The sequence below is a fragment of the Ambystoma mexicanum genome, chromosome 6q (genome assembly GCF_040938575.1).
Source record: "Ambystoma mexicanum isolate Mex_15411 chromosome 6q, UKY_AmexF1_1, whole genome shotgun sequence".
Taxonomy (NCBI): domain Eukaryota; kingdom Metazoa; phylum Chordata; class Amphibia; order Caudata; family Ambystomatidae; genus Ambystoma; species Ambystoma mexicanum.
Window position 1 is genome coordinate 1,409,230,834 of NC_090937.1, and position 24,142 is coordinate 1,409,254,975.

The 24,142-nt window shown below is 45.8% G+C and overlaps 1 protein-coding gene across 17 annotated transcripts in view; it reads right to left on the reverse strand.

The window, feature by feature from the left end:
- Window positions 1–10,455: 10,455 nt before the first annotated feature.
- The window catches only part of LOC138516734 (alpha-adducin-like), a 1,748,171-nt gene continuing 1,734,484 nt past the window's right edge, over window positions 10,456–24,142 (reverse strand). For 8 of the 17 annotated variants that reach the window (XM_069632087.1, XM_069632084.1, XM_069632086.1 and 5 more), the window contains one exon: window positions 10,949–11,450. In XM_069632087.1, the coding sequence (XP_069488188.1) occupies window positions 11,083–11,450 (368 nt within the window). In that variant the 3' untranslated portion in view covers window positions 10,949–11,082. Of the gene's footprint in view, window positions 11,451–24,142 lie in introns of all 17 variants that reach the window. The other 9 variants (XM_069632094.1, XM_069632098.1, XM_069632088.1 and 6 more) reach the window with 2 other exon arrangements.

Sequence of the window (24,142 nt, forward strand, 5' to 3'; positions counted from 1 at the left end):
ATGCGGATTAACCTGACTGTGCCACCAAGTTGCCTTTCGCCCCCCCACCATCCTCTCGTAGCTATACTCAATAAGCAAAAAGCTTTGAATGCTCCCTCTTGGAGTCTCCTGTTCCCCCTCGCCTTGGGGTAGATCTCTACTGCCCTTGTACATAGCCTCTGCTACCCTCCTCCTCCTCCCTCCCCTCTCCCCCCAAACGTGCCTTCCCTTACCTATCCCCCCTCCACCTCCCCCCTCGTCCCCACACCTAGAAGGGCGTGCCCTTCCTGCCTCCCTCTCCCCCCACTCCACGGGCATACCCACCCTTTCCGATTCATAGATGGTTACTCCCCCCCCGCCAATGACTTCCTTCAGTAGCCCACCACTCGTATGCCGCTTTTCGGCCTAGGTTCCCTCTTGTGCACTCCCTCCCGTTTCCTCAGGGCGAGTCTTGTTCCTTTCCTTGGGCAGTTTTCCGCTCAGCCATGCCCCCCTTCTCTTTTCCCCCACTGTTGTCCATGCCCAAGGCTTTGGCCCCGGCCCGCCAGCCGCAGGTTGTTTCCCAGCCCCAATGGGAAGATCATCCAGGTCCAAGTGGAGAGTGTCCGTTCCTTCCTGCAGCGTGGTTATCCGCTTTTGGTTCCCCTCCCACTCTAACACCAGTCCGAAAGGGAAGGTCCATTTATATCTGATTCCCTTGGCATTGAGTGCCTTAAGAACCGGGCCCATTTGGCGCCCCTTTATCAGAGTGCTGCTCGACAAGTCCTGGAACAGTGCAATGTGATGCTCATTGTACATTATTGGCTCCTGCTGCCTTGGCGCTTGAAGGACTGTCTCCTTTTGGGCATACCTGGTAAACGCCGCCAGGACATCTCTGGGTCTCGCCGTTGCAGCTCTACCCCCTCTGCCCACCCTGTGTATATGATCTAGCCCCACTGTATCCGTATGGGAAGCTCCAAGTATCTTGGCGAAGAGGGTTTGAACCACTCCTTTTAGGTCTCTGGCCTGGACCGTTTCCGGCAACATTTTAATCCTTATATTAATCCTTCGGGACCTGTTTTCCATGTCCTCCATCTGAATCTCCAGGTTTTGCGTGTCTACATCGAGTCATTCAATTGCCTCATTATTGGCCGTCACTTCTTTATCTGTTTCCTGCAAGCCCCTCTCCAGGAGATCCGTCCGTTCCCCCAGCTGCCTCAGTTCCTGCTTGATTTCCCCCAGGGCCGAGTTAAGGTCTGCACGCAGGGGCTGAAATTGTTCCTGGAATGTTTTAGTTAAGCTGGTGTGCAGCGTGAACATCTCCCCCCTAAAGTCCTGCCTTGAGAGCATGGTCGAGTTCCCCCCCTCCTATAGTGGATCAGCATCGTCTAAGCAGTCTCTCGTACCTTTGACCGCCTCCCTCAACTCCTGCATCCACCACATCGTAGGGACGGTACCTTGGGCATCCGGCGCTCTCCCGCCCTTCCCTTTGTTTTTCGCGGGAATCCCAGGCGTGCTTTGCTCGCTTAATATTAGCCCTTGGACACCACCGTCCCTCTCTGCAAGGCTCAAAGCGACCGCTCCAGAGACATTTTAGGAGATTATCCCCTTTGCTCCTCTTCCTGCACTTCCTTTCCCCAGTGCCTTAGTCCGGTGTCTTCCATGTTCTCCTCACTGTCGTGCGGTCCCTCAGACAATCCCGCTAGATAACAAATGTGGCCTGCCCCACCCTCCTTGAGAAGACACTCTTTGGACTGCTGGAGGCCTCCGCTCCGCGCCTCTCCTCCCCGCACGCCATTTGAGACCCCGGCTGCCTGTCCCTGTGAGGGGGCCGAGGCTGATTAGATCCCCTGGTTTTCTCCTAACACAACTTTGCTTTACTGGCCTCTCCCCCGCTTCCTGGCCTGCTGCTGGTTTGCTTTACAGGCCTCTCCCCCACCTCCTGGCCTGATGCTGCTCCCCGCTCTGTACCTTCAAGCCTTTGGGTTTCTCCCGCGCCAGGGGCCGGGTCTCCTCTACTGCCGCTACTAGCCTCTCCTGGGTGGCTCCTCCAATCTCTCCAGAGCCGGCCCCTCCGATTCTCGCTTCCACTGGTGCCTCTCTCCTCACTATCTCCGGAGGGCCACCCCCTTCTCCTCCTCCAGGACAGGCGCCTCTCAAAGGGGGTGCAAGGCCTCTGCACCACAGCTGCCCGCCGCCGGTGCAGCCGCTCTCCATAGCCACCTTTTTTCTCCTGGAGGCGGGCCCCTTCACCGTGGCCTCAATGCTTTGAGTGAGCCACTGGCCCTACGTCACACCGCCCCCATCGCGGCTTCTCCTTCTCCGCCTCGAGCGGGTTAGGGCCCCACTCACTTTGGCCGCAGCTGCCCCCTCACTCACGAGGTCCGGCCTGCTCTGATACAGAGCGCTGCGGCCAAGCCTCCTCGCCAGGCAGCCACGGGGCAAAGTGGCCGCCACACACTCCCCGCCAGCAAGGTGCAGGGTTGTCACTGCCACGGCCCCTCCTCCTCCTCCTGCGCAACAGCCTCCTTCGGGCTCCGGCTCGCTCCACCACCAGCGCGGCCGCGGCGGGCGAATTACGCTCAGTTCCTTGCTCCGCCAGAGGCACCGAAGCGCCAGTGCCCCTCCACAGTCCCCGCCGACTCCTATCCAAGCCCAGTTACTGGGTGGTGGGCAATTCCCAGGTCCAGGGCTCAGGAGTTCAGCAGGCGGCCATCTTGAATCCCATTTGTTCCAATTTTATTTATTATCTATTTTTATTAGATATAATCACTGCATGCCCACAAAAGTTAATGAGAATGTTCAGTTTTAAGTTTACCAAGGATTCCCAGCCTGACGATGGGGACTATTCACAGGATGTGAATATATGAAAGATCCAAGGCTGGAGAAACTTTTTTTTGCCGTAAAACATACCCAAGCTTTTTTCTTTCCCTCAAAAATATTTTTCCACTCATCACTTCTTTCTCCATATGTTGTGTCTTTCATCTTTTGCAGGTCTTTCTACATTTACAGCTAGAACCAAAATGTTGTGTTCATAAAAGTTTCTAACCCAGCTTTGACTTTTTGGAAAATTTGTACAGATATACTTCTGGGGATATTTACCATGTTCTGTCACACACACAGCACCCCTACCCACTGACAAACCGACAGCTCTCAGACCTGTCCAGACACATGTTGACATTTGCTGACCGACTTCAATGTTGACCGGGTAATAACATATACACACAGACACATGCACAATGTTACATCTAAATACAACTACTCCACAATCTTAAGTTCTTTTGTGAATTGATTGTGACTTAAAGCATTTTTGCAAACAGATATCACTTAAGCCTGGAAAAAGGTGCAAAATTACCAACTTGTTGAAAAATGCTTGAAAAACACACCCCGAAACTGAAATGCAGATTCATTTAGGGACCTAGACAGCAAATGCTATATCTCGGTTGTTTGAAAAAGAAGATGGAGGGGTGGGCACTACACTAATTAATCCTTTGATAATCAAATTTATAGCTACTTAAGCTTAAAGTTCGAAAGTTTTCGCCTGGAGCTGCGAGTCCAAATTGGTCCCGTAGCACAAGGACCTATCCAAACATAGAAAACAAAAAAACAACGTGACTACACCTTGTTAGGAATGGCGCTTCTCAGTTTGCCCCCTGAGGTTGCTGTCAGTTTAAAAAATGCAAGCTTCGCAGAAGGTTTGTTCAAGGTACAAATAATGAATTCAAAATGGATATTTTGTAACCGGATATGTTTAATTCACATTCCTGTTATTTATTTTGGAGTGACGTTATTTAGAAAATTCTAAATTGAGTTTTCATCTCGAGTTGCCCATAATACATAAGTGCCAATGCATATCGGATTAACTAGTACCACGTGACTAATATATCATATGCTTCTTCATAATTAAAAGTAATACAAACCATGTCATTGAAATTAAACCAGTAGAGAAAAACATAACATTTCATGTGTAGAAGCAATCCGTGCGCACCATGGTAGAGAGAAAACAAAATGCAAGCACATTCAAGTTAGCTAACACGGTAATAGGTTCTGTCTTCAATGCTTAAATTAAAGGTAAATACTGATCCTACCTGGTTGCATGCTATTTTCTTATGCGTGTACGCGCTCATACATTGAAATCCCTGTAGGGAGAGAGGCAGAGTATAACAAGACTATAGATGTAGCTAATATCTTAACAAAGAATCCTCTAAGGTGCCCTCTCTTACTGTGTGTCTGCTCGTGCGTTCCGCAGAAGCCGAGTGAGCCGCTGTCAAGCGTGCCCACGCCGGCTTTGGACTACTTTTATTGGTCTCCATGGAGACGGTACGAGGGGTCGTGGTCCAGCTGGAGCACGTACGCCTCGCGCCCCACCCCCGGGTGTGAGCCCTGGGGCGGGTATGCCTCCATGGAGACCAATTCCTCAAGGACGCTTGTTCACGGGCTGTGATCGCTCGTGTAGTGCGAGTGAAAGGCTATAGGAATGCGTTCATTTTAACTCTGTGTTTGCTGTCCAACACGAGGAATGTTGGAAAACCTCGTGTTTGTATGCCAACATGTGGAAGGGGGACTGCCATCATGTGGAATTAAAAGGGGGTTGTTTCACTTTATAAGAGACTTGTTCAGTTTAATACCACTGAGTTCAAAACAGTACTCCACAGAGTCACGCATAGACCCCGAGCCCCCAATATTATATAAGCCATATTATCCAGCACTTTTAAGGGGAGAGACTCCTCCTTATTTTAGCTTCCCATCTTTGTAGGGCTCCAAAGCCAAGACTCAAACATCATTTGTGGTGGGCAGTATTATACAGATTTGTTCTTTAATAGGTTTATGTGGAACATGATGTTGTACAGTCTGTGTAAACACCATGTACTGTACAGAATAAAGCCCATACCACTATGGATTTGCATTGGGAGTCGCAGGTCCTTTACAAAGGCAATCTGACATCAGGCCTTTACATAGCCATTTCATTCCTTCGGGATTACCAATTTGGATTACGTATGTGGTATTTCTTTGTCCTCTGCTTTATAGTGCTGGGACTTTGTACACTTCAATAGTTTACAAAGTTATTCTGGTCTATCGCCCACTTGCTTTAATAAATTGTAGTTACTTTGGCAATGTTCTGAACTTTATGATGTAGTTCTAGAAAATATGTGGACCAAATTAAGTTATACCATGTTTAGATGGATTTACAAAATTGCTGTATTCATATTAATGTATATGTTTCAACACATCTTACTTGTGTACGATACAATATTGGGGAAATGGCAATAGGGTGATGAAACACTGACAAGTAGTGAAGTACAACTGTTTACAATATACAATACTACTTTATGAAATCTATGTTTAAACCAATGGATTGAAATGTAAAAATGAGTTACCACGCACCACTCTGATCACTGTTATCCAATGGAATACAAGCATTTGTAGACCATCAATTTCTAACTTCAGACTAGTCTTTGAAACTATAATTCTTACTCGAATAATGCTCACAAGTGTTTTGTTAAATGTGAATGTTAAAATACGCATTTGTGTGCGTCTCCTACCTTAGATGGAACATTTATGACAGATCACACTGTATGCGAGTGGCAGACAGGCTTTGGAAAGTCTGCTGATAAATTGTGATTTCTGGTCTTCACACCCAGGATAGCCGAGGTGTACTATCCTTTTATGGAACTGTTTAAAGCAACATAGTCATTTGACATCCAATCACTTAACATATTCAAACATCAATAACAATTTCTTTCACATATCATCGGGACCATTATTTTACCTCCTTGGAGTTGTCTTGTACTCACAGAAATGTGTATCTACTTTGGAAGAGAGGCATGGCATTCATAGATGAAAGGAATGTACTCTGCTTGGTGGCTTTACATTATTTGTAAATTGTTAGGTTGGTCTGTACCAGCAGGATATTGATTCTGTGTATTTTTCATTACAACCTTGATCAGCATTATTCCTATACTTGAGCCAATGGAGGTTGCAAGGAAAGTTAGAATAGTTTTTCAACAGCTTTGTCTGCTGATTTATCAGTCTTCTGAGGAGTTGTTGCTACTTTTAAACGTCTGCTGTGGCATTTATACATCTTGTTTTGTTAGTTTGGGAAGTTTAAGAAGCAGAAGTAATATGCACACAGTGGTGTTTCATCAATGTTTTTCGTGGTTGCATTTATTTGAATGCATCAGAGGGTATTACATGCAATACAATCTGTGTGGTTAGTATACTTGCCAGATAAAGTATTCATGTTTGGAATGGGACTTCACCCATTAAAGGGTGACTGGGGGTGTGCTTTATTCATGCTCTTATGTTTTTATTTGAATGTGTATACCACACTTTGTCTCCTGCTTTTACTTGCTAGATTTTGCTTTTACTTGCATCTTTCTGTTCGATCAGCTGTATCATCTTTTTGCATTTTTTTCATACAAATAGATTTTTGAATGAACCTAATGAATAATGGAGTAAATGTTGGCTATCATTTTCCTTGGTGTTTCTTCTAGATACATGCTAAAATGTAGCTATGTCATGCACCCTAAAATGTTTTCCTATTATTGTCAAGTCTAAATAATGTTGAAAAGAAAATGCATTTGAATTACATATCCAGCCTAAAGAGTAACATAATGCTACTTCAAGAAGCACACCACATTGATACGGAGGTTAATGGAATGAAGCAAAATGGCTGGATAAAAAACAAAATCTGTCATCCGGTCACACACCAAAAATAAAACCGCAATTAATAAGTAGACTATGGCATCGTCGATGGGGGTCTTGGCTGAAACTGACGAAAATGAGGGAGCTGTCGACGGGCCTCCAACAGGTTGCTCCTTCAAAGATTTGTGTTTGCAAGGGGTCAGGGACTTCCTCACAGAAGGCTCTCCATCAACTGGCAGGCTCACCCTAGACCGTGACAGAACTTACCGAACTATGTCCTGCAGCAACAGCGACCTTTTTGGGACCAGAAGCACAGTGTTTCGCCTTCTTTTTGATGTCCTGGGAGGGGCATCCTCAAAGGACCTCAACCTATTTTTTTCAGAGGAAGCACGCTAATGGGACCGGCCGGTCCTCGACATGCATGACTGTGCCCTTAGGCCACACCAGAGGCCTTCTCCTCTTTGAGCCATGCCACCAACCTGCAATAGCGGCCCTGCTTCGTCGGGAAACCACAGCAGCTCTTGCATCCATATTCATCGTGGTCCGGGTGTAGACAATACAGGCACTTGAGCCGCCGATCCTAGACAAACATTCTTCAGGCCACAAGATGTGCAGGCCCTGAAGAGACTCCCTATGCCCACGTCAGACATCGTCGAGGTGAGCTGTAAGCCCAAGCCTGGACCCGCCAAATTCGCAGAAAGAAGATCCAATGATGAACTCTATCTTCATGGACAACCAATCCCTGTTGCCAGTATTCAACGTGCGTAGGCTGAAGAGGAAAAGGGTTGAAGAAAATATCAAAACTATCAAAAATAGCACGAAAGTCAATATTCGAGAAGAAAAACGAGAGGACTCCCAACACTGAAACGTGCTGTAAAAATCTGAAGATGGCTACCAGGAGTGGAGCTTAGGAGGATGAGCATCATTGGCTAGGGACAATATGACCCAGAGGCCAGTGATTGGTTATAGAGGAGACCAGCAGTTTTCAGTCCAAAGCAAAACTGCTTTTCTTTTTGCTGAGGATTCCCAACCGGACAACAGGGAATATTTATGGGCATTGAATCCATGCCAGAAACTGTTATTCTATGCCATGTCCCTTTAAACTGCTGTAATAGGTTATAAAATAGAGGTTTTAGGTGTGTGTACTCTGTTTCCAAAGGCAACTTTGCCGGAAACATTAGCATGACGGTTTGCTTTTTTCATACCCATCTTCCTGTGCGCTTGTATGTGGTGTTCCACTCGACACATCTGCCCTGGCCTTCCACTTCCTCAAACACTGCATACACACCTACCCACATTCCAACCTAGTGTTTTATCTTTATAACTAGCTGTTCCCGGCATATCATATAACATTCTAGCTAATCTTAAATGCCAATATCGGTCGGTAACTCATAGGGTCACTTCTGGCCCCTTCTTAAATATCACAATTACCACTGATCGCTTCCAGGAAGGGTGCGTAAGTCCCTGTGACTTATTAATGGTCATTGAAAAGGCAAAAACATATCAGATGGAATGAGAGGTATGCGCGGTATAAGAACATCCAAGTTCTGTCGTTCAAACGGGCCTCTATGATGCGTCTTTGGAGACATGTAATTGTCAACCTTGTTCCATTGCAAAGTCCCTGTGATGGCTTAAGATTGCGTTGTAGCAGAATTACAGCGCCTACTTTCAGTTTTAGGTTGTGAGGAGGCCTTCATCCACCAGTGTTTCGCTCTTTAGAGACTGAAACTTTGAGCCAGTGATTAACTGTTCATTGACACTGGAACTGCTATGCCCTGTGTGAAGAGAAGTGGGGGTGGAAAGAAGTAACTTCCGAATGTTTACGATAGTGGAAGGTGAGTGCGTAGAACCATGCTCATTCCGTTTGATGAAATGATAGCTGTTCTTGAAGTGGGTGCCCTTTGCCATTTGGACAGCAGAGGGCAACCCAACACTGAGAAATTGCATCAGCTGAGTATGGAAACATACCCAAATTTTTTATGTATAGATGTATTCTCCTACCCCAATTTTCTGGCATCCTTTTGGTTTCCATTTATTTCTCCCACACCACCCCTTCATTTATTTTGGCATAGTGCCAAGTTTTGTTATTCTGGAAGGTTACGCATGTCACATGTTATGTCGTTTAACAATAATGCCATGTTGCTCAGTTGAAGGACAGACCAGCACTTTGAAGCTTCCATAAAAATTACATGTTGCAGGCTACGAAACACACAACTAAATAAATAATACATGTCAGTAGCAATTAATTGATACAAAGGGCCACAACACCCAATATGGACCTGCAAACATAAGCTAATAAGCAGACTCTACAAACCTCTGTTTCGTCGTAAGATTGTCCTGCTGTCCTCTTAACATGACAAGGTAATTGCACCGCAGATCAAGAAGAGCAGACAAAGCTGCATTATTCAGATTTATTCCCGGAAGAGCCCACTCTCATCCTAAGAGGATTTCAGCCTGCCATGCCAACATAACCATCCCCATAAAGCTCTTAGTAAGGCTAAAGACTTCTGCGCCTTTCCTGGATATTGATCCCAAAGGGGCGACAGTTCAAAGCCCACCTCAGTTAAGAGTGCTCATACTTCCCAGCATTTCAGTCTACAGAACCGGGCCATTTGTTTGAGTGCAGAGATATTTAGCATTAGGGCATTTGCCCTCTTGGTCCCTGTTTTATACATACACAACATAACAATATTACTCAGGCACTCCCATCAATAGATATTACACAAAAACACTTTCTTTATCTGGCACTTACCCACTTAAGTCTCAGTCCACATTTACGTCTCAGTGTTTATTCTCATCTTTGCAGTTCTAAAAGAACAACCCTGTAGTTTTAATTTGGAAAAATTAAACCTACTCCTGTGCAATAAAAGTCCTCCAAAGTACATCTTGTGCCCCATTTATCTCTTTGAAACTGCCCTCAGGTATATCATCCCATTTCCTACAGACGTCTCAAATTACCCACCTCATTTCTGCAATCCAGATCTATTATTTACTTAATGTATAACCTTTGAAGTATCTGGTTTTCCATTCTTACCATCTTACCTTTTGTGTCCTGAAGTACACACATACACATGGCCAACTCGTGCTGCTAGTACCTCCGTCCAATTACTTGGAGATCCTAGTTTATCTTCTTTGTGAAAAGGGTAAATATTGTATAAACCTGATCTGGTGAAGAAGCCTCCATACACGCTTCAGCATATTTCCCGTCCATCACACAATCATGCATTGATTTTATCTAGTACACTCCTCAATGTACTCTTATCAGCACTGCATATAATCTATCAGCAACGCTTACGTATGCATTACCACTACTATATTCCTTTGTTCCCCAATCCAAATGTCCTTCAATTGATATGCCCGTGCTATCCTGCTCCTTCCTTTCCTTTACTCTCACTTCTACTCATTTCCCTGGGCAGGGGCATAGCTAGCCATCCTTTCAGACTAGCTTTGGAGCTATTAGACCACTATGGTGGCGACTGGCACAGCGTAATGATTTTTAACATTACATGCACAGTAGACCAGTTGTTACAGACTTGATCTTCCAATTGGATGGAGTGCATCAAGTTGGCCCACTTGCTTAGAGATGTATTGGCAATCGTATTCGAGGTAGAACGCAAGCCTTTTAACGGCAAGGACTTTCATACTGCACAAGCAGAAAGCTACTAAGACGAAAAGAGTAACTTTATACATTACCAGCTTCACGTCAGATGCAGTCCTTTATATGAATTCTACAGTGACTTTGTTCATAATTGCACCAATATTTCTAGAACCTGATACAGTAATAGATTTTGCTGGAAAAATAAAATCTACAAATAAATTCTCAGGAACTTTGCAAAACAAATATCTCGTAAATGGCTGACCAAGGTGTACCATTTATTTTTTGACATTCAAAAGTGTTTTCAAGCTGTCACAAACACATACTTTATAAGTGCAAAATAAGTGGTTTAGGAAGATATTTTATTGTGGGCTAAAGGGTGAAGAATTGATAGTCTCTGATACTATAAGAAGCCTGACATTTAATTACAAACTTGCAGAAGCGTGAGTTATTAGGAGTGTCCTCTCAAAAAAAGCAAACATCAGTATTTACAATGAGCACACTTGGGTCTGTGAAGTTTTGTACATTTTTAGAGAGTATGGCAAAGTTAATTAGGCATTGTGCACAGGAGCCAACCTGATTACAAAATAGCGTTCTCTGTTAAAGCATGGTGGGCCTTAAATTTATAAGGCAAATTGCAGCTTATTTAAAAGAACACATTTCAAAGGAGTGTAAAAGCTCTTCGTCATAATTCGCTGCAGAGAATACAGGAATAGCACCTTATATTGCTTTTCTGTTAAAACGTTAAGGGGGCTTACTTACTAGTTTTTGCATTCCTTTACATAATTAGAAGTCAAAACACTCAATACAGTCTGGTACATTCTAGTGGTAATGAGTTATGTTAAAATATATGACAGTGTTTCTGCAGTGCACACATCCAGCTTTTAGGAGTCACTCTTCTTTTTGTTCTTCTTCAGAAAGGAAGGGGTGCGGAACTTCTTTTTCTTTTTTGAAGGAGACTTGCCGGGAGATTCATCACTTCCGGGATCTGCGGTTCCCTCCTCAGCCACTGGCGTGGTTGGAGTTTCGACGCCAGGCTGAGCGAGCACATCTTCATTGTCAACAGCAGGCTGCTCGGTTTGGCTCCGCTCTAAATCGTTGTTGCATGCAGCCACTTCCAAGTCTTCCTCTTTTTCAAATGCTGGGAAGCACAAGGCTTCTGAAGGCTCGTCGTCGGGGGTGAGGTCTGGAAGGGTTTGTTTGAAAGTTGCTGCATCACTGTCATCTTTGTAAGTCTGGTCTTGCTGCGAGCCTAATGGGTGGATAGAGAGGTTATGGTTTAGTACTGGTTCTTGCACAAAAAATATCCACAGTTAAGCTACATGACTTAGGCCATGTAGGTTTAAGTAACCATTAAGAGATGAGGAACAAAGAATCCTACGCAAACACTGGCAGCGACATTCTGAATTTTGGCATGCATAGATTTAAAATTGAAGAGGGAGCGAACTACAATGATAAGAAAATCCCTCTTCGGATCTGCACAACCTCTCTGGAACCATTTTGTATCCATAGGTCCCAACAAGTAACTAAAAAATTAAAAGAATAGTATAGAATATAGCCTTGCAGTCCACCACCCACCTTCTCTTCCTACAGGAGCCACCTTCATCCATCAGGTATTCCACTCTATTCCCCACCAAGGGCACCCCTGTGAACTTTCCCTTCATGTTGTGTTGCTGTTAAGCATGGATAGGGGCACCCACAGTCCAAATCCGTGTGGGAGGACAGGTTTGTCATTCATGTTTGAGGTATGTTGCTCCTGCATGTACATCAATCATGACGGTGGTGGGGGAGTTATTTAGTTTCCGACTTGTGGCAAGATACTTCCTTTACAAATGAGCAGATACAACATTACTTCCTCACCGTCATTTAAAACAGGGTTTGTCAATAATCTAGGTACCTTCTGCATAGTCGTTAAAATAATCCAATTTTAACAATGAATTGGTCCCAGCACCCATACACCAACAGTTAACATTAAGATTTAATTACAAAGTTACTGGGTGTTTTTTTTTGTTAATGAAGCTTCAGAGTGTTACATGTCAGAGAGCCCAAACAGCAGAAAGAAAAAGCGCATTTATCTGGCACAGTATGAGCCCGAATAACCCAAAAGCACATTAAGGTCATGTGTTAGTTTGAGAATTAAAAACACAATGGAAATTGCAATGCATTTATAAATCAAGCCATGAAACTGGATTCCCCAATACTGTACCTTAGTTTTCAGGTAATAGGAGACCATTTCAAACCTTGCTTCCTCAAACACTTATTGAATGAAGAGTGAAAACATTTGCATAGCGCACTTAATGGATCAAACCATCTCTAGGTGCTAAAGGATGTACAGCTGATCGCGTTACGGTGAATGTAAACCTTAGTAACATAATAGAGAATTTTAAAAGGCACTTTATGCTGAATGCCTAACACTTCTAAAAAACGAATATCCAATGTTATTACCAAAATTAATAGTACTCAATATATTGACCTTGGAGGCAAGATGGGCTGGGTTGTCCCTACCAGGACTCCATCCTGTGTTTTGTAGGATGAACGCAGATGTCTGGGGTGAGTGCATAACCTGCTGAGCTCTCTTGCCAGCCACATACATCCAAGGTAGGAACCTACTATATAACTAGTATGAGTTACTCCCGCCATCATCCCATTTCCAACAACTTCACTGACATGCTAAAATACTAACGCCTCAAATCCTATTTTAAGAGCTGTTAACATCAGCTTGAATACCCAGTACCATGTTACCAACGTGCATGCTCTCATACGGGAAGTAGGGATCGTTGGGATAACTTTAGGTGGCCATAAAACTGCTTATATTTGAAGGACTTTATTATACAAAATAACTGATAACCTTTCACCATCACATTGGATGTTCAATAATTCCATGCACGTTGTACCACACTATCACTGACAATGGCCTGAAGACAATACTGACATGCACACGTCTATTCCTTTAACCACTGCAGGTACCCTGTCTCTAGTGATCCACAAGAGGCATTCCAGAATACAAGAATTAATCTTCTGTTGAATTTAATTTTTGGTAAATGTCACACTGTCACCAACATTATGTAGCACTCTTCTAAAAGAGCAAGGAGGTTAGAGGTACACTGGTGGAGGCTGGATAAAGGTCTAGTAGGAGTGATTGTCCATAGGGGAAGAATCTGGAGCATGATAGAAGCAACATTATTTTGTAGGGAATACTTACTGGACCAGCAAAGTTCTTCAAGAATGGGAGTATGGCACAAGTCTGAGGTATGGTGATTTATACAGAGTGGGAGTCTTCCGATTGAGCAGGCTCGGCTTCAGAGTGAACCTTTTATACTGGGGCTGGGTTATTTTGGTTTACTTTATAAAAAAAACTATGCTCTGCAATGTACCAGACAATTACCTTTTTCTTGCAGACTTCTATGCTCTTGCATAAGAATGTCAGGAATTTGAACTGAAAGGACTTCGGAAGGTAGTCAAATTTCTATAGGGTCTGAGCAGCATCTTCATGCCAAAGCTGGGTTGGATTGCAGAGCATATTAAGTTTCATTGATTACATGATAGAGATAACTTTGCAGATGATGCTGACGTTTACAAGCATGATTGACACGAGAACTTCCTATGTGATTGGAACAGTTTTAATTTTATTCCTCAGATGAATTATGGAAGCTGCAGCGAATGTTAATGCATATTTCCCAAGCTTTACACATCTTGGTCCTGTTAATAGGGAACTTGAATGATTAACATTCTGGTTATGTTATTAAACAGCGATTGGCAATCAAGAGATTTTGGAATCGATTAATATAACAGATAGCGGGGGTTGTTTTGCAGACTGCAACAAGAATACCACCCTAAATACAAGTTAGGGCTCCCAGGCATTGACATTTCTACCAGAAATCCTGGGCTGTGATTACTAATGGAATTGTTAGATCTAGACAATACCTAGACACCTCTTACTCCTGTGCAACATAATGAGAATAAATAGCCTGTTGGTTCTAGCGAGCAGATATGAGTGTTCTAGTATTGGCAGGGGCAAGCTCAGAATAGAGACTACTGCAAAATGCATTTCCATTCTATCAGCATTGCTTTGGAAAATACTCAGGTATACCACATAACTATTTCTGATATACTCGATCACCGAACATTTGATCATATTCAGTCACAAAATAATTCATGTTGTAATAAAAGCTGACAAACAAGCAAAGGGATTGGCGACTACAAATGCTAAGACTAAATAAACTTCCTCCACAACATCTACTGGCAGCCAGCTGAGCTATTGTTCAGACAGAGCATATACTCCATCTGCCTCATCCCAACTTCCATCATTCTTGGTGAATTTCATGGTAAAGAAGGATAATGTACAGATGAAATGGATCTCCTGACAGAAGAACAAGTTACTTCTTACCTTGTAAAGTTCTTTCGATGGGATGTTACTACGACGTATTCCTTATCTTGATTACATTCCAGCTTGCTGGCCTCGGAAATGTTTTCAGTAGAGGGAGCTGCGCGTCAACATCCCTCGAGCTGGTGTCCCTCGACAGCCACCGTCTCGGCGCCGACGTCGTCATGCGTATAAATGGACTTGTGCAGCGACCATTGCTCAGTTCTGTTTTGACGCTTGAGAATTTAGCTGTGCATGAATTGGTTATTGACCTTGAAGGAGCGTAAGATGCAACTACAAGGGAAGTTTTACTGCGGGGATGGATGGGAGGGGCGATAAGTAATACGTCGGAGGAACATCATATCGAAAGAACGTTACAAGGTAAGAAGTAACTTGTTCTTCGAAGGGATTGTGTCCTCCGACTTATTCCTTATCTTGATAGACTCCAATAGCAGTGGTGTACAAACGGAGATGGGAGTAAAATTGGAATATTTCCCTTCAAGAATGTACAGAATGTAACAGCTTTGCCGAATCTAGTCTCCTGGCTAGAGGAGGAATCCAGATTGTAGAATTTTGCAAAGGTATGTGCGGACGAACATGTGGCAGCTGCACATATGTCCCGAATCGGTACCCCTCTTTGGAGAGCCGAAGAGGCTGCGATACCCCTGGTTGAATGAGCCCTAAGATGTTGAGGGGGCTCTTTCACTGCTAATTTGTAGCATTCTAGAATAGCTAATATAATCCATCTTGAAATGGTCTGTTTTGTGATTGGCAGTCCTAATTTGTGTCCTGCATAACCTATAAACAGCTGGTCTGCTTGCCTTATCCTAGCAAGTCTGCTGATATAAAAGCTCAAGGCACGCCTTGTATCCAGCCTATGTAGCCTCTCTTCCTCTTTCCCTGAATGGGGAGGAGGATAGAATGAAGGTAAGGTTATCTTCTGAGTGATGTGGAATTCATAGACCAGCTTTGGGAGGAAATTAGGCTTCACTTGTAAGACAACCTTGTCTTTGTGAAAAATAGTATGAGGAGGTTTGCAAGATAGAGCTTGTAATTCGCTCACTCTTCTGGCAGATGTTAAAGCCACTAGTAGGACAGTTTTAAGGGTAAGAAATCTTAATGAAGAATGGAGTGGTTCAAAAGGAGTACCCATTAGGAAGTTGAAGACTAGATTTAAATCCATAAGGGAACTTGGAATGACTTTGGGGGATAGACATTAGTTAATCCCTTCAGAAATTGGATTACTAGGGGTAGTTTGAAATATGATGGCTCCTCCGCAGTGCGCTTGAATATTGACAGCGCTGCGAGGTAGCCCTTGATCATACTAACTTGGAGACCTGAATTCGCCAAATAGAGCAAAAAAGATAACACCATTGGTGTACCGCATGAAAAGGGATCGATATTCTCTTCTCTACACCAGCTGCAAAATCTGTTCCAACGGCAGCAGTATAAAGTCTTTGTTGCTGGCCTCCTAGCCAAAAGCAACACCTTCATGATGTCATCCGGAAGGTCCCAATCCTTGTATGTCAACCTTTCAGAAACCAAGCGTGAAGGTTGAGGGTTCCGATGTCTGGATGGAGAACCTGACCTCCCTTCTGCGAGAGAAGGCCCTCTCTTTGCGGAAGACGAATCGGAGGACAGATGGACATGTCCAGAAGGTCCGGGTACCACGTTCTCCTGGCCCAATCCGGGGCAATTAGGATCATGGATTTCCGGAATCTTCTCAACCTCCTGATCATTTGAGGAATGACAGGGAGTGGAGGAAACACGTACAGAAGTGGAAACTCCCAGTCCACTACGAACGCGTCCCCTAGAGCTCCTCTCGGGGGAAATTCCCTTGAACAAAACTGATCGCACTTCCTGTTGATGCTGGTGGCGAACAGATCCACTTGAGGGGTTCCCCAAAGGATGAAGATTTCCTGAAGGACTTCCTGAGCTAGCTCCCACTCGTGGGAGACTGTGCTCTGCCTGCTCAGAGCGTCCGCTGTCGAGTTCTTCTCTCCAGCTAGGTGAACTGCCGATAGACAGATTCCTTCCTGAATTGCCCAAAACCAGAGCTGCATTGCCTCTCTGCACAGCGGCAGTGACCCTACGCCTCCTCTTTTGTTGAGGTAGTGCATGGCCACTGTATTGTCTGTCATTATCAGGAAATTCTTTCCCTGTCCTGATGGCAGAAAAGCTTTCAGCGCTGGTCTGATTGCTCTCCGCTCCAATAGGTTTATATGTAGTCTGGACTCCGATGGAGACCAATGACCGCTGATGGTCAAGTCGTTGGTATGGGCTCCCAACCCCTTGAGTGAGGTATCCGTGACTACTGTTATCTCCGGCCATGGTTGCCAAAACTGTTCCCCTTTCAAGATGTTCTCCCGACAGGCCCACCACTGAAGGTCTCGAGCTACTCTGTCTGGGATTTGAAGGAGATCTGACATTCTCCGAGAATTGCGACCATTGGGTCTAAGAAGCCCACTGGAGGGATCTCATTCTCAGGCGAGCCTCTGGCACTAGGAAGATGCAGGATGCCATGAGGCTGAGCAACCTCAAAAAGTCAAAGGCTGGTAGACGTTGAGCATTTTGAAACTTGGTGACCATCTGTAGAATATCTTGAGCCCTTACCTCTGGTGGCGAGGCTTTCCCCAGGGAAGTGTCCAGGACTGCTCCAATGAACTGGAGTCTCTGATGGTATCATCTGTGACTTCCTTAAATTGAGGGAGAAGCCCAGTTTGGGGAGTGATATTTCCTGTGTTTGAGATGGATTGGCACATGGAAATAAGCATCCTGAAGATCTAGAGATACCAACCAGTCCTGAAGCTGGAGGGCCTGAAGGATCTGAGAAACGGTTACATGTTGAACTTGTCTTTCTTGAGGAATTTGTTCAATTCTCGCAAGTCCAAGATGGGTCTCAGTCCTCCGTCCTTCTTCGGTACTAGGAAGTAGGGGGAATACCAACCCTTGTTCCTCTCCGCTACAGGTACCGGTTCTATGGCACCTTTCTCTAGCAGGTCTAGAATCTCCTGCAGAAGGAGCGGATCTGGAAACTTCAAAGAGTTGTTCCCCGGTGGATGACTGAGGGGTGTGTAGGAAAGGCAGGCAGTAACCTTGGGCAACTGTCTCCAATGCCCAAGCATCTGACATAATGGTCTGCCATTCCACCAAATGTTGAGTTAACGTGCCCCCTACTGGCGTCTTGTGGGGAAGAGACCTCAGAGGGGTTTAGTGGCAGCTGACGCAGATGCCGAGGGTAAAGAGGCACCTGCTGCTGCGGTTTTTGTACCTTTAACCCGTCCACCACGGGTGAACCGTTTTTGGCCCCTTTGAGCTGGCTGTCCTCTGCCTTTTCCGAATGCGGATTAAAAGCGAAAGGACCTACCCCTCCAGGAGGTTCCTGAGGGGCGATTCGGGGTCTGACGGATTGCAGCTTCAAGAGATTTCGCTGCTGCCTTATATGTCTAACTTCTCCAAGCCTTTTTACCAAATAAAGACGTGCCGTCAAAGGGCATATTCAAAAGTCTTGTCTGTACATCTGGAGCAAATCCAGACTTTCGCAACCACGCATATCTGCGGATTGTAGTACTAGCCGCCATGGCCCTGCTGATACTGTCAGCAGAATCAATGCGTTTGAAGGGACTCGCACATTGCATCTTTTCCATCTTTAATGATGTTTAAAAATGCTTCCCTTTCCTCTCCTTCCCGGAGACAGTCGGCCGCAGATGAAGCACACTCCCAAAGTGTATGGCTGACTCTTGCAAGCGTGCAAGTGGCGTTAATAGATTTAAGCGCCATGCTACATGCTGAAAAGACTTTTTTTGACATAGCGCCAAACCTTTTATCATCCCTGTCCTATGGAATAGTAGGGTATGCAGATCTACTGTTCGATGAAGTTGCTGCTTGTACAACCAAACTCTCTGAAGTTGGATGCTTGCTCAAACATTCAGGGTCTGAGACAGATACTCTGTATTTGGCAGATAGTTTCTTGTTAACTGCCGGGATAACTTCAGGAGTTTCCCAATTAGCAGAAATGTTTCTTTGCAGTGCAGAATGAAAGGGAACAACAGGATCTTCCTGTGGATCTTTTAAAATAAAAATAAAAAGTTTTATTGATTTTATTCAAACAAAAAACAAAAAAAAAAAAAATAAAAACCAAACTTACAGTGAATGCATAGTTTGCTCACATATACACATACATTATTATGTTCTTGCTCACTGTATGTCCCCCCCCTCCCAAGCCTACATTCCTACATTGTTAGTTTCCACCTCAAGCGGTGGGGAGTCCTCTTCCGCCGCGCTCATTGATTCACCATCACTTAGTCCATCATATGAGGGCCCGAATCGTTCTGCTATCTGATGCGTCCAACCCGACAGGCCTCCCGCTTCTCCCTCTATATCCCTTTTACACGCTTCCTGCCATGCCACTGTTTCTGCCTCTGCCCACTTCTGAAAGTCCCTCCACCACGTTTCCACTTTGGGCCTGTAACATGCTTCCCAATCCATTGCAATCCTTCTCTTTGCCAGAACATACGCTAGATCTTTTAATTTACTTACATGTTTAAGCTTATGCGGTCTGGGGAACCCTCCCAACAAACAGGCCCACGCAGTATCCACCTTCATACAGATCCCCTTATCTTCCATTTTCTGTGCTATGTCCCCCCAATATCTCGCTATCAGTGGGCATGCCCAGAACATATGTACCATTCCTGCATTTTCCTCATTAAATTTTGGGCACACTTGGCTTCCGGCGTTCTTAAATTTAGCTATAGTGGCGTCAGGTACGCTCTGTGAATTATATACAACTGTATCTGCTGTAGCCTAGCATTTCTCGATACTTTTTTATGATATCCTTGTGCCCTCTCCCACAGCCCATCGCTCATTGGGTCCCCTACTTCTTCCCAGTCCAGTCTAAGTTGTACCACCGCCTTGCCCACTCAAGTCATTATCATCTCATACACTCTAGAGGCTTCGTGCCCCCCTTCCGCTATATCATATATCATATCCAGTATGGTGTCTGGTTCCTCTGCCAGTTCGACCTCAGACCAGGTGTCTTAATTCGCTGCACCATCCCATGATACGTAATATACTGCCCAGCACTTAACCCAGTTTGTTCCACCAGCTCCTCAAATTCCAGTATCTTCCCCTCCTGCCCCACATCTCCCATGGTTGCTATTCCCACCAATTCCCAGTGCTTCCTAATCATTAACCTTAGTTGCCTTTCTGTTCCTGCCACTGTGGCCAGCGGCATCTGTGAGGAGCACTGGGATGGCATGTCCATCAACCAGCATGCTCTTTGCCACATTCCCACCCCAAGACCCAACATCCTTGGGTGTCCTCTCAACTCCCGTTTGAGCAACCATATCATCTCTTTCAGGAAATATGGGCACAGTCCCCCTGATGCAGCCCATGTTCCAAAGTAGGCTCCTCTGAGAGCCATTTAGCTACATGTTGTAATTGGCTTGCTATATAATAAACTTCCCAGTTTGGTAATTTAATGCCTCCTATCTCATATGGATTTTGTAATTTCCATAGGGCTACCCTATTCCTCATCCCGTGCCATAGAAATTACCTACATGTGCTGTCCAGCCTGATAAGAATTTCCGAGGTATGGAGCATGGGATGTTCGCGAAGCAATGCAGCAATCTGGGCAGTGCCACCATCTTGAGCATCGCCCTTCGCCCCATCATTTCCAAGGGGAGTTTCGCCCAGAACCTCATGCTATTCTCCAGTTTCTTAACCGCTCTTTCGGTGTTATGCTTATTTTCAGCTTCTACCGTATCGTATATGTCCACCCCAAGATATCTGAAGGTTGTGACCTCCCACGGTACCTGTAAAACGAGCAGATTCTCCCCCGTGAGCCCTCTATATCTCCCCAGAGAAACACACAGGACTTACTGGGGTTTACAGCTATACCTGATAGTTCTGCAAACCTCTCCATCACTTCCAATATATATTGAAGGTTCTCTTCTGGGTACCGCACATACAATAACATGTCGTCTGCATATAATGAAATTAAATGCGATGTCTCCCCAACGACAATGCCTATGGAATCATATTGCTGCCTTAAATAAATCGCCAGGGGTTCCAACGCTAAGATATACAGCATGGGGGACCTGCCTGGTGCCTCTACCAAGTTGCCAACTTTCAGAGATCACCGTTCCTGTCTTCACTCTTGCTAGTGGCGCACTATATAGTAGCTCCACCCAATGAAGATATCCTGGCCCCATACCGTAATTGGCTAGGGCCGCTTATAACCAGGGCCACTTGACCGAGTCAAATGCCTATACCGCATCCAGTGACACTATCACCATCTCGCCTGTGTCCCCGCCCGTGTATTCGACCACTCGATGGAGTCGCCTCAAATTACTCGAGATGTTTCTGTTCGGGACATATCCTGTCGGTCAGGATGTATTAGCTTGCTGATGACCTTCTTTAGTCTATTTGCCAGGACCGCCGTTAAGATCTTACTATCTTGGTTCAACATCGACAGAGGCCTATAGGATCCACAGTCACTACCAGGCTTATTGGGCTTGGGAAGTGGTATGATAATCACTTCGCGCAAGGATTCCAGTAATTTCCCAGCTTCATATGCTTCATTAAGCATCTCCAGCAACCGGGGGGGAGGGGGCAGGGGGAGTACCTCTGTTTTGTATGCCTTATAAAATCCGCTTGGGAGTCCATCGGTTCCCGGGGTTTTACACGTGGGCAGCTGCCTCACTACTTCCTCTAGTTCCTCTCGGAAGATCGGGGCGTCTAGCTCCTCCCTTTCCTCTGCACTAATCTGGGGTAACCCAATATCTTCCAGTGTAACCCCTATCTCCTCTCTGTTGCTCCCTGTCACATCCCCATACAGGCGTTTGTAATATTCTTCAAATTCCTGATTAACCCCCTCTTGCGTATCCGCTATGTCGCCATCGTCTTTCACTATTGTTCTGATTGGGGAGCCTAGGGGTCTCGTTTTTGTAGAGCCACACCAGGACTCTCCCTGGTTTGTCTCCTTCAGCATGTTGTCTCTCTGTATACTTTTTATAGTTGATTTTACATAACCTCTCCCAATACCCTGCACATTTCTGCTGCAGGCCCAGTGCCATTTCTATATCTTCCTTGATAATACTACCCCGTGCCAGTACCCTTTCTTGCTCCTTTTCGGAGTCCTGTAATGCGGCCAGGATCCCGTTCTGCAGCCCTTTCGACTTGGCTATGGCGATTCCCCTCACTACTACTTTAAAGGCCTCCCAGAGCGTACCCGCTGTTTTGACACTACCAGCGTTTATCTCAAAATAACGTATTATTTCCTCCCGCATATCCTCCCTGAATACACTATCTTTAAGCGCCTCTGCACGCAATCGCCATGTGGGTATCCTTCCCCGCGGGGGTCGGTATTGCCACACTAGCATCAGTGGCGAGTGGTCTGAGAGGACTCTGGCTTTATATTCCATCTGCGGTATGTCGGTCATTAGTTCCTGCGTGACAAACACGTAGTCTAGTATAAAGGCCCCGTGGGGCTGCATAGTGTGAATATTGTCTATCCTGCGGATGACATGACCTCCATGCATCTATCAGCCCAAAATCCGCCAACAATGCATGCAGTGCCTTTGCGGCCGGGGTGGGTCTATCCACTTAGTGTCTGATCTATCCAGATTGGGGTTTAGTACACAATTGAAGTCTCCCCCCCACAATACCGCCCCCCCTACACTACCACTAAGTTTACTATACAGGGTCCTAAAGTACACAGCCGTGTCCTGGTTCAGGGCATAAGTGTTCACAATGCAAATCGCTCTGTTTTCCACCAACCCCTTCATCACCACCATCCTGCCATCTGCCTCTGCCACAGAGCTCAGCTGCTGGAACGGGACATGTGGGGCCACCCATGTAATTACCCCTCTTGCATAGGCAGAATATGCTGCTCCTACTACTGTCCCTCTCCATTTCTTCCGTATCACTTCCAGTTTATCTTGCGTTAAATGAGTTTCTTGTAACAAGGCTATGTCCACTTTCTGTCTGCGCAGGTACATCATGACCTTGTTCCGTTTCAAATAGCTGTTGAGCCCCCTGACGTTCCAAGTGACTATCTTAAGGTCTCCCATGGTTCATTCCGTTTTCCCTGGGGTGTAGGCTTACCCCATAACACCTCCCCAACTACAACAAACCACTGCACACAACCCCTTCCCTCCCCCCTCCCCACACTACCCCACACCCAACAAATGCCCAGCTCCATCCCTGGATCTCAGGCTCTCCCGCTTTTGGATCTACCCCGGATTCCCAGGCCAAGACCCCAGCAGGGTGTCACCACACTAACAGCAATCTAACTATACTCTAAATGGGGGTATGAAGATTGGCCCTGCAAGGCTCCCTAACGAAAGCATAATCATAGTGCTCATGGATCATGTTTTTCCCCAGCCTGGCACTACCAGTCGCCGAGCTGCTTTAGCTACTATAATCAAGTCCCATAGTCTCAAGTCCCGACACCCTCCGGCACCCCCCATGCTCATTACTTATCCTCTCCACCTCCTTTTCCCATCTGAACTGACTCATGGGGGCAACCCTGCGTGTCGAGCCATCCCATAGCATCTTCCGGAGTTTCAAAGAACAAAGTTCTGTGTTTGTGGAAAACTTTCAACTTCGCCGGGTATAGCAACATGTATTTGTGTCCCGCTTCTCGTAGTCTTCTCTTGATGGCCCCAAAGTTCATTCGGCTCCATCAGGGTATAATTCAGATAAGCTGTTATGTTTGCCGTCCCTCTCTGTATTATCCCACCTTTACGGAAGTATTCCAGGATTCTTTCTCTGTCTCTGTAGTTAAGGATCTTGGCAATCACCGGTCTAGGTGGATTGCCTGGCGGCCTCCTTGTTAAGGCCCTGTGCGCCCTTTCCACCGCGAACCCCTGAGACAACACTCCTCCAGTTATTTCCTTTAGCAACATACTCTCAATGAACTCCGTAGGGTTGTGGCCTTCTTCTCCTTCCGGCAGGCCAACGATGCGGATATTATTCCTCCGGGCTCGCCCTTCCGCCTCCTCCGCCCTGTTCTCTAGGTTGCCCACACGCTGCACCAAGGCGTGAAGTTCCGACCCGTGGGAAGTGCAGTCCGCCGTGTTCAGGTCCATCTCCTTCTCAAGGGTCTCAGTGAGCTCCGCCAGTGACCCAACATCTTGCCGGAGTAGATTCACGTCCTCTTGCACCGCCCCAACCTTGAGCTCCAGCGCTGTCTTGAGTTCGGTCACTGCCAGTTGGAGCTTGGTCTCCCAAGCCACCTTCAGATCAGCGATCGCAGCAAGGACCTCCTGATTCGCACTCAGGACGCCCACACTCCCAACGGGTGCCTTGTCTTTGCTCCTGGCTCCCTCCGGACCTGGTGACATCTTAGTATATTCGTCTAGTGTGGGCTGCTTACCCTTCAGTCTAGGAGGTTTGTTAGACATGGTGCTATGACCCCAAGTCGCAGGTCGGCCCTATCACCTCTAGTCTTCAGTCCCAGCGAGGGCGGGTTCCCACTGCATCCCAAAATTCAGGGGGGCCGCCCCAGGAGCGTCTCCTGGCCAACCCTTGGTCACTGAGATGGAGTGTCTCCTCTCACGTGGACCCTCTCTCCAGTT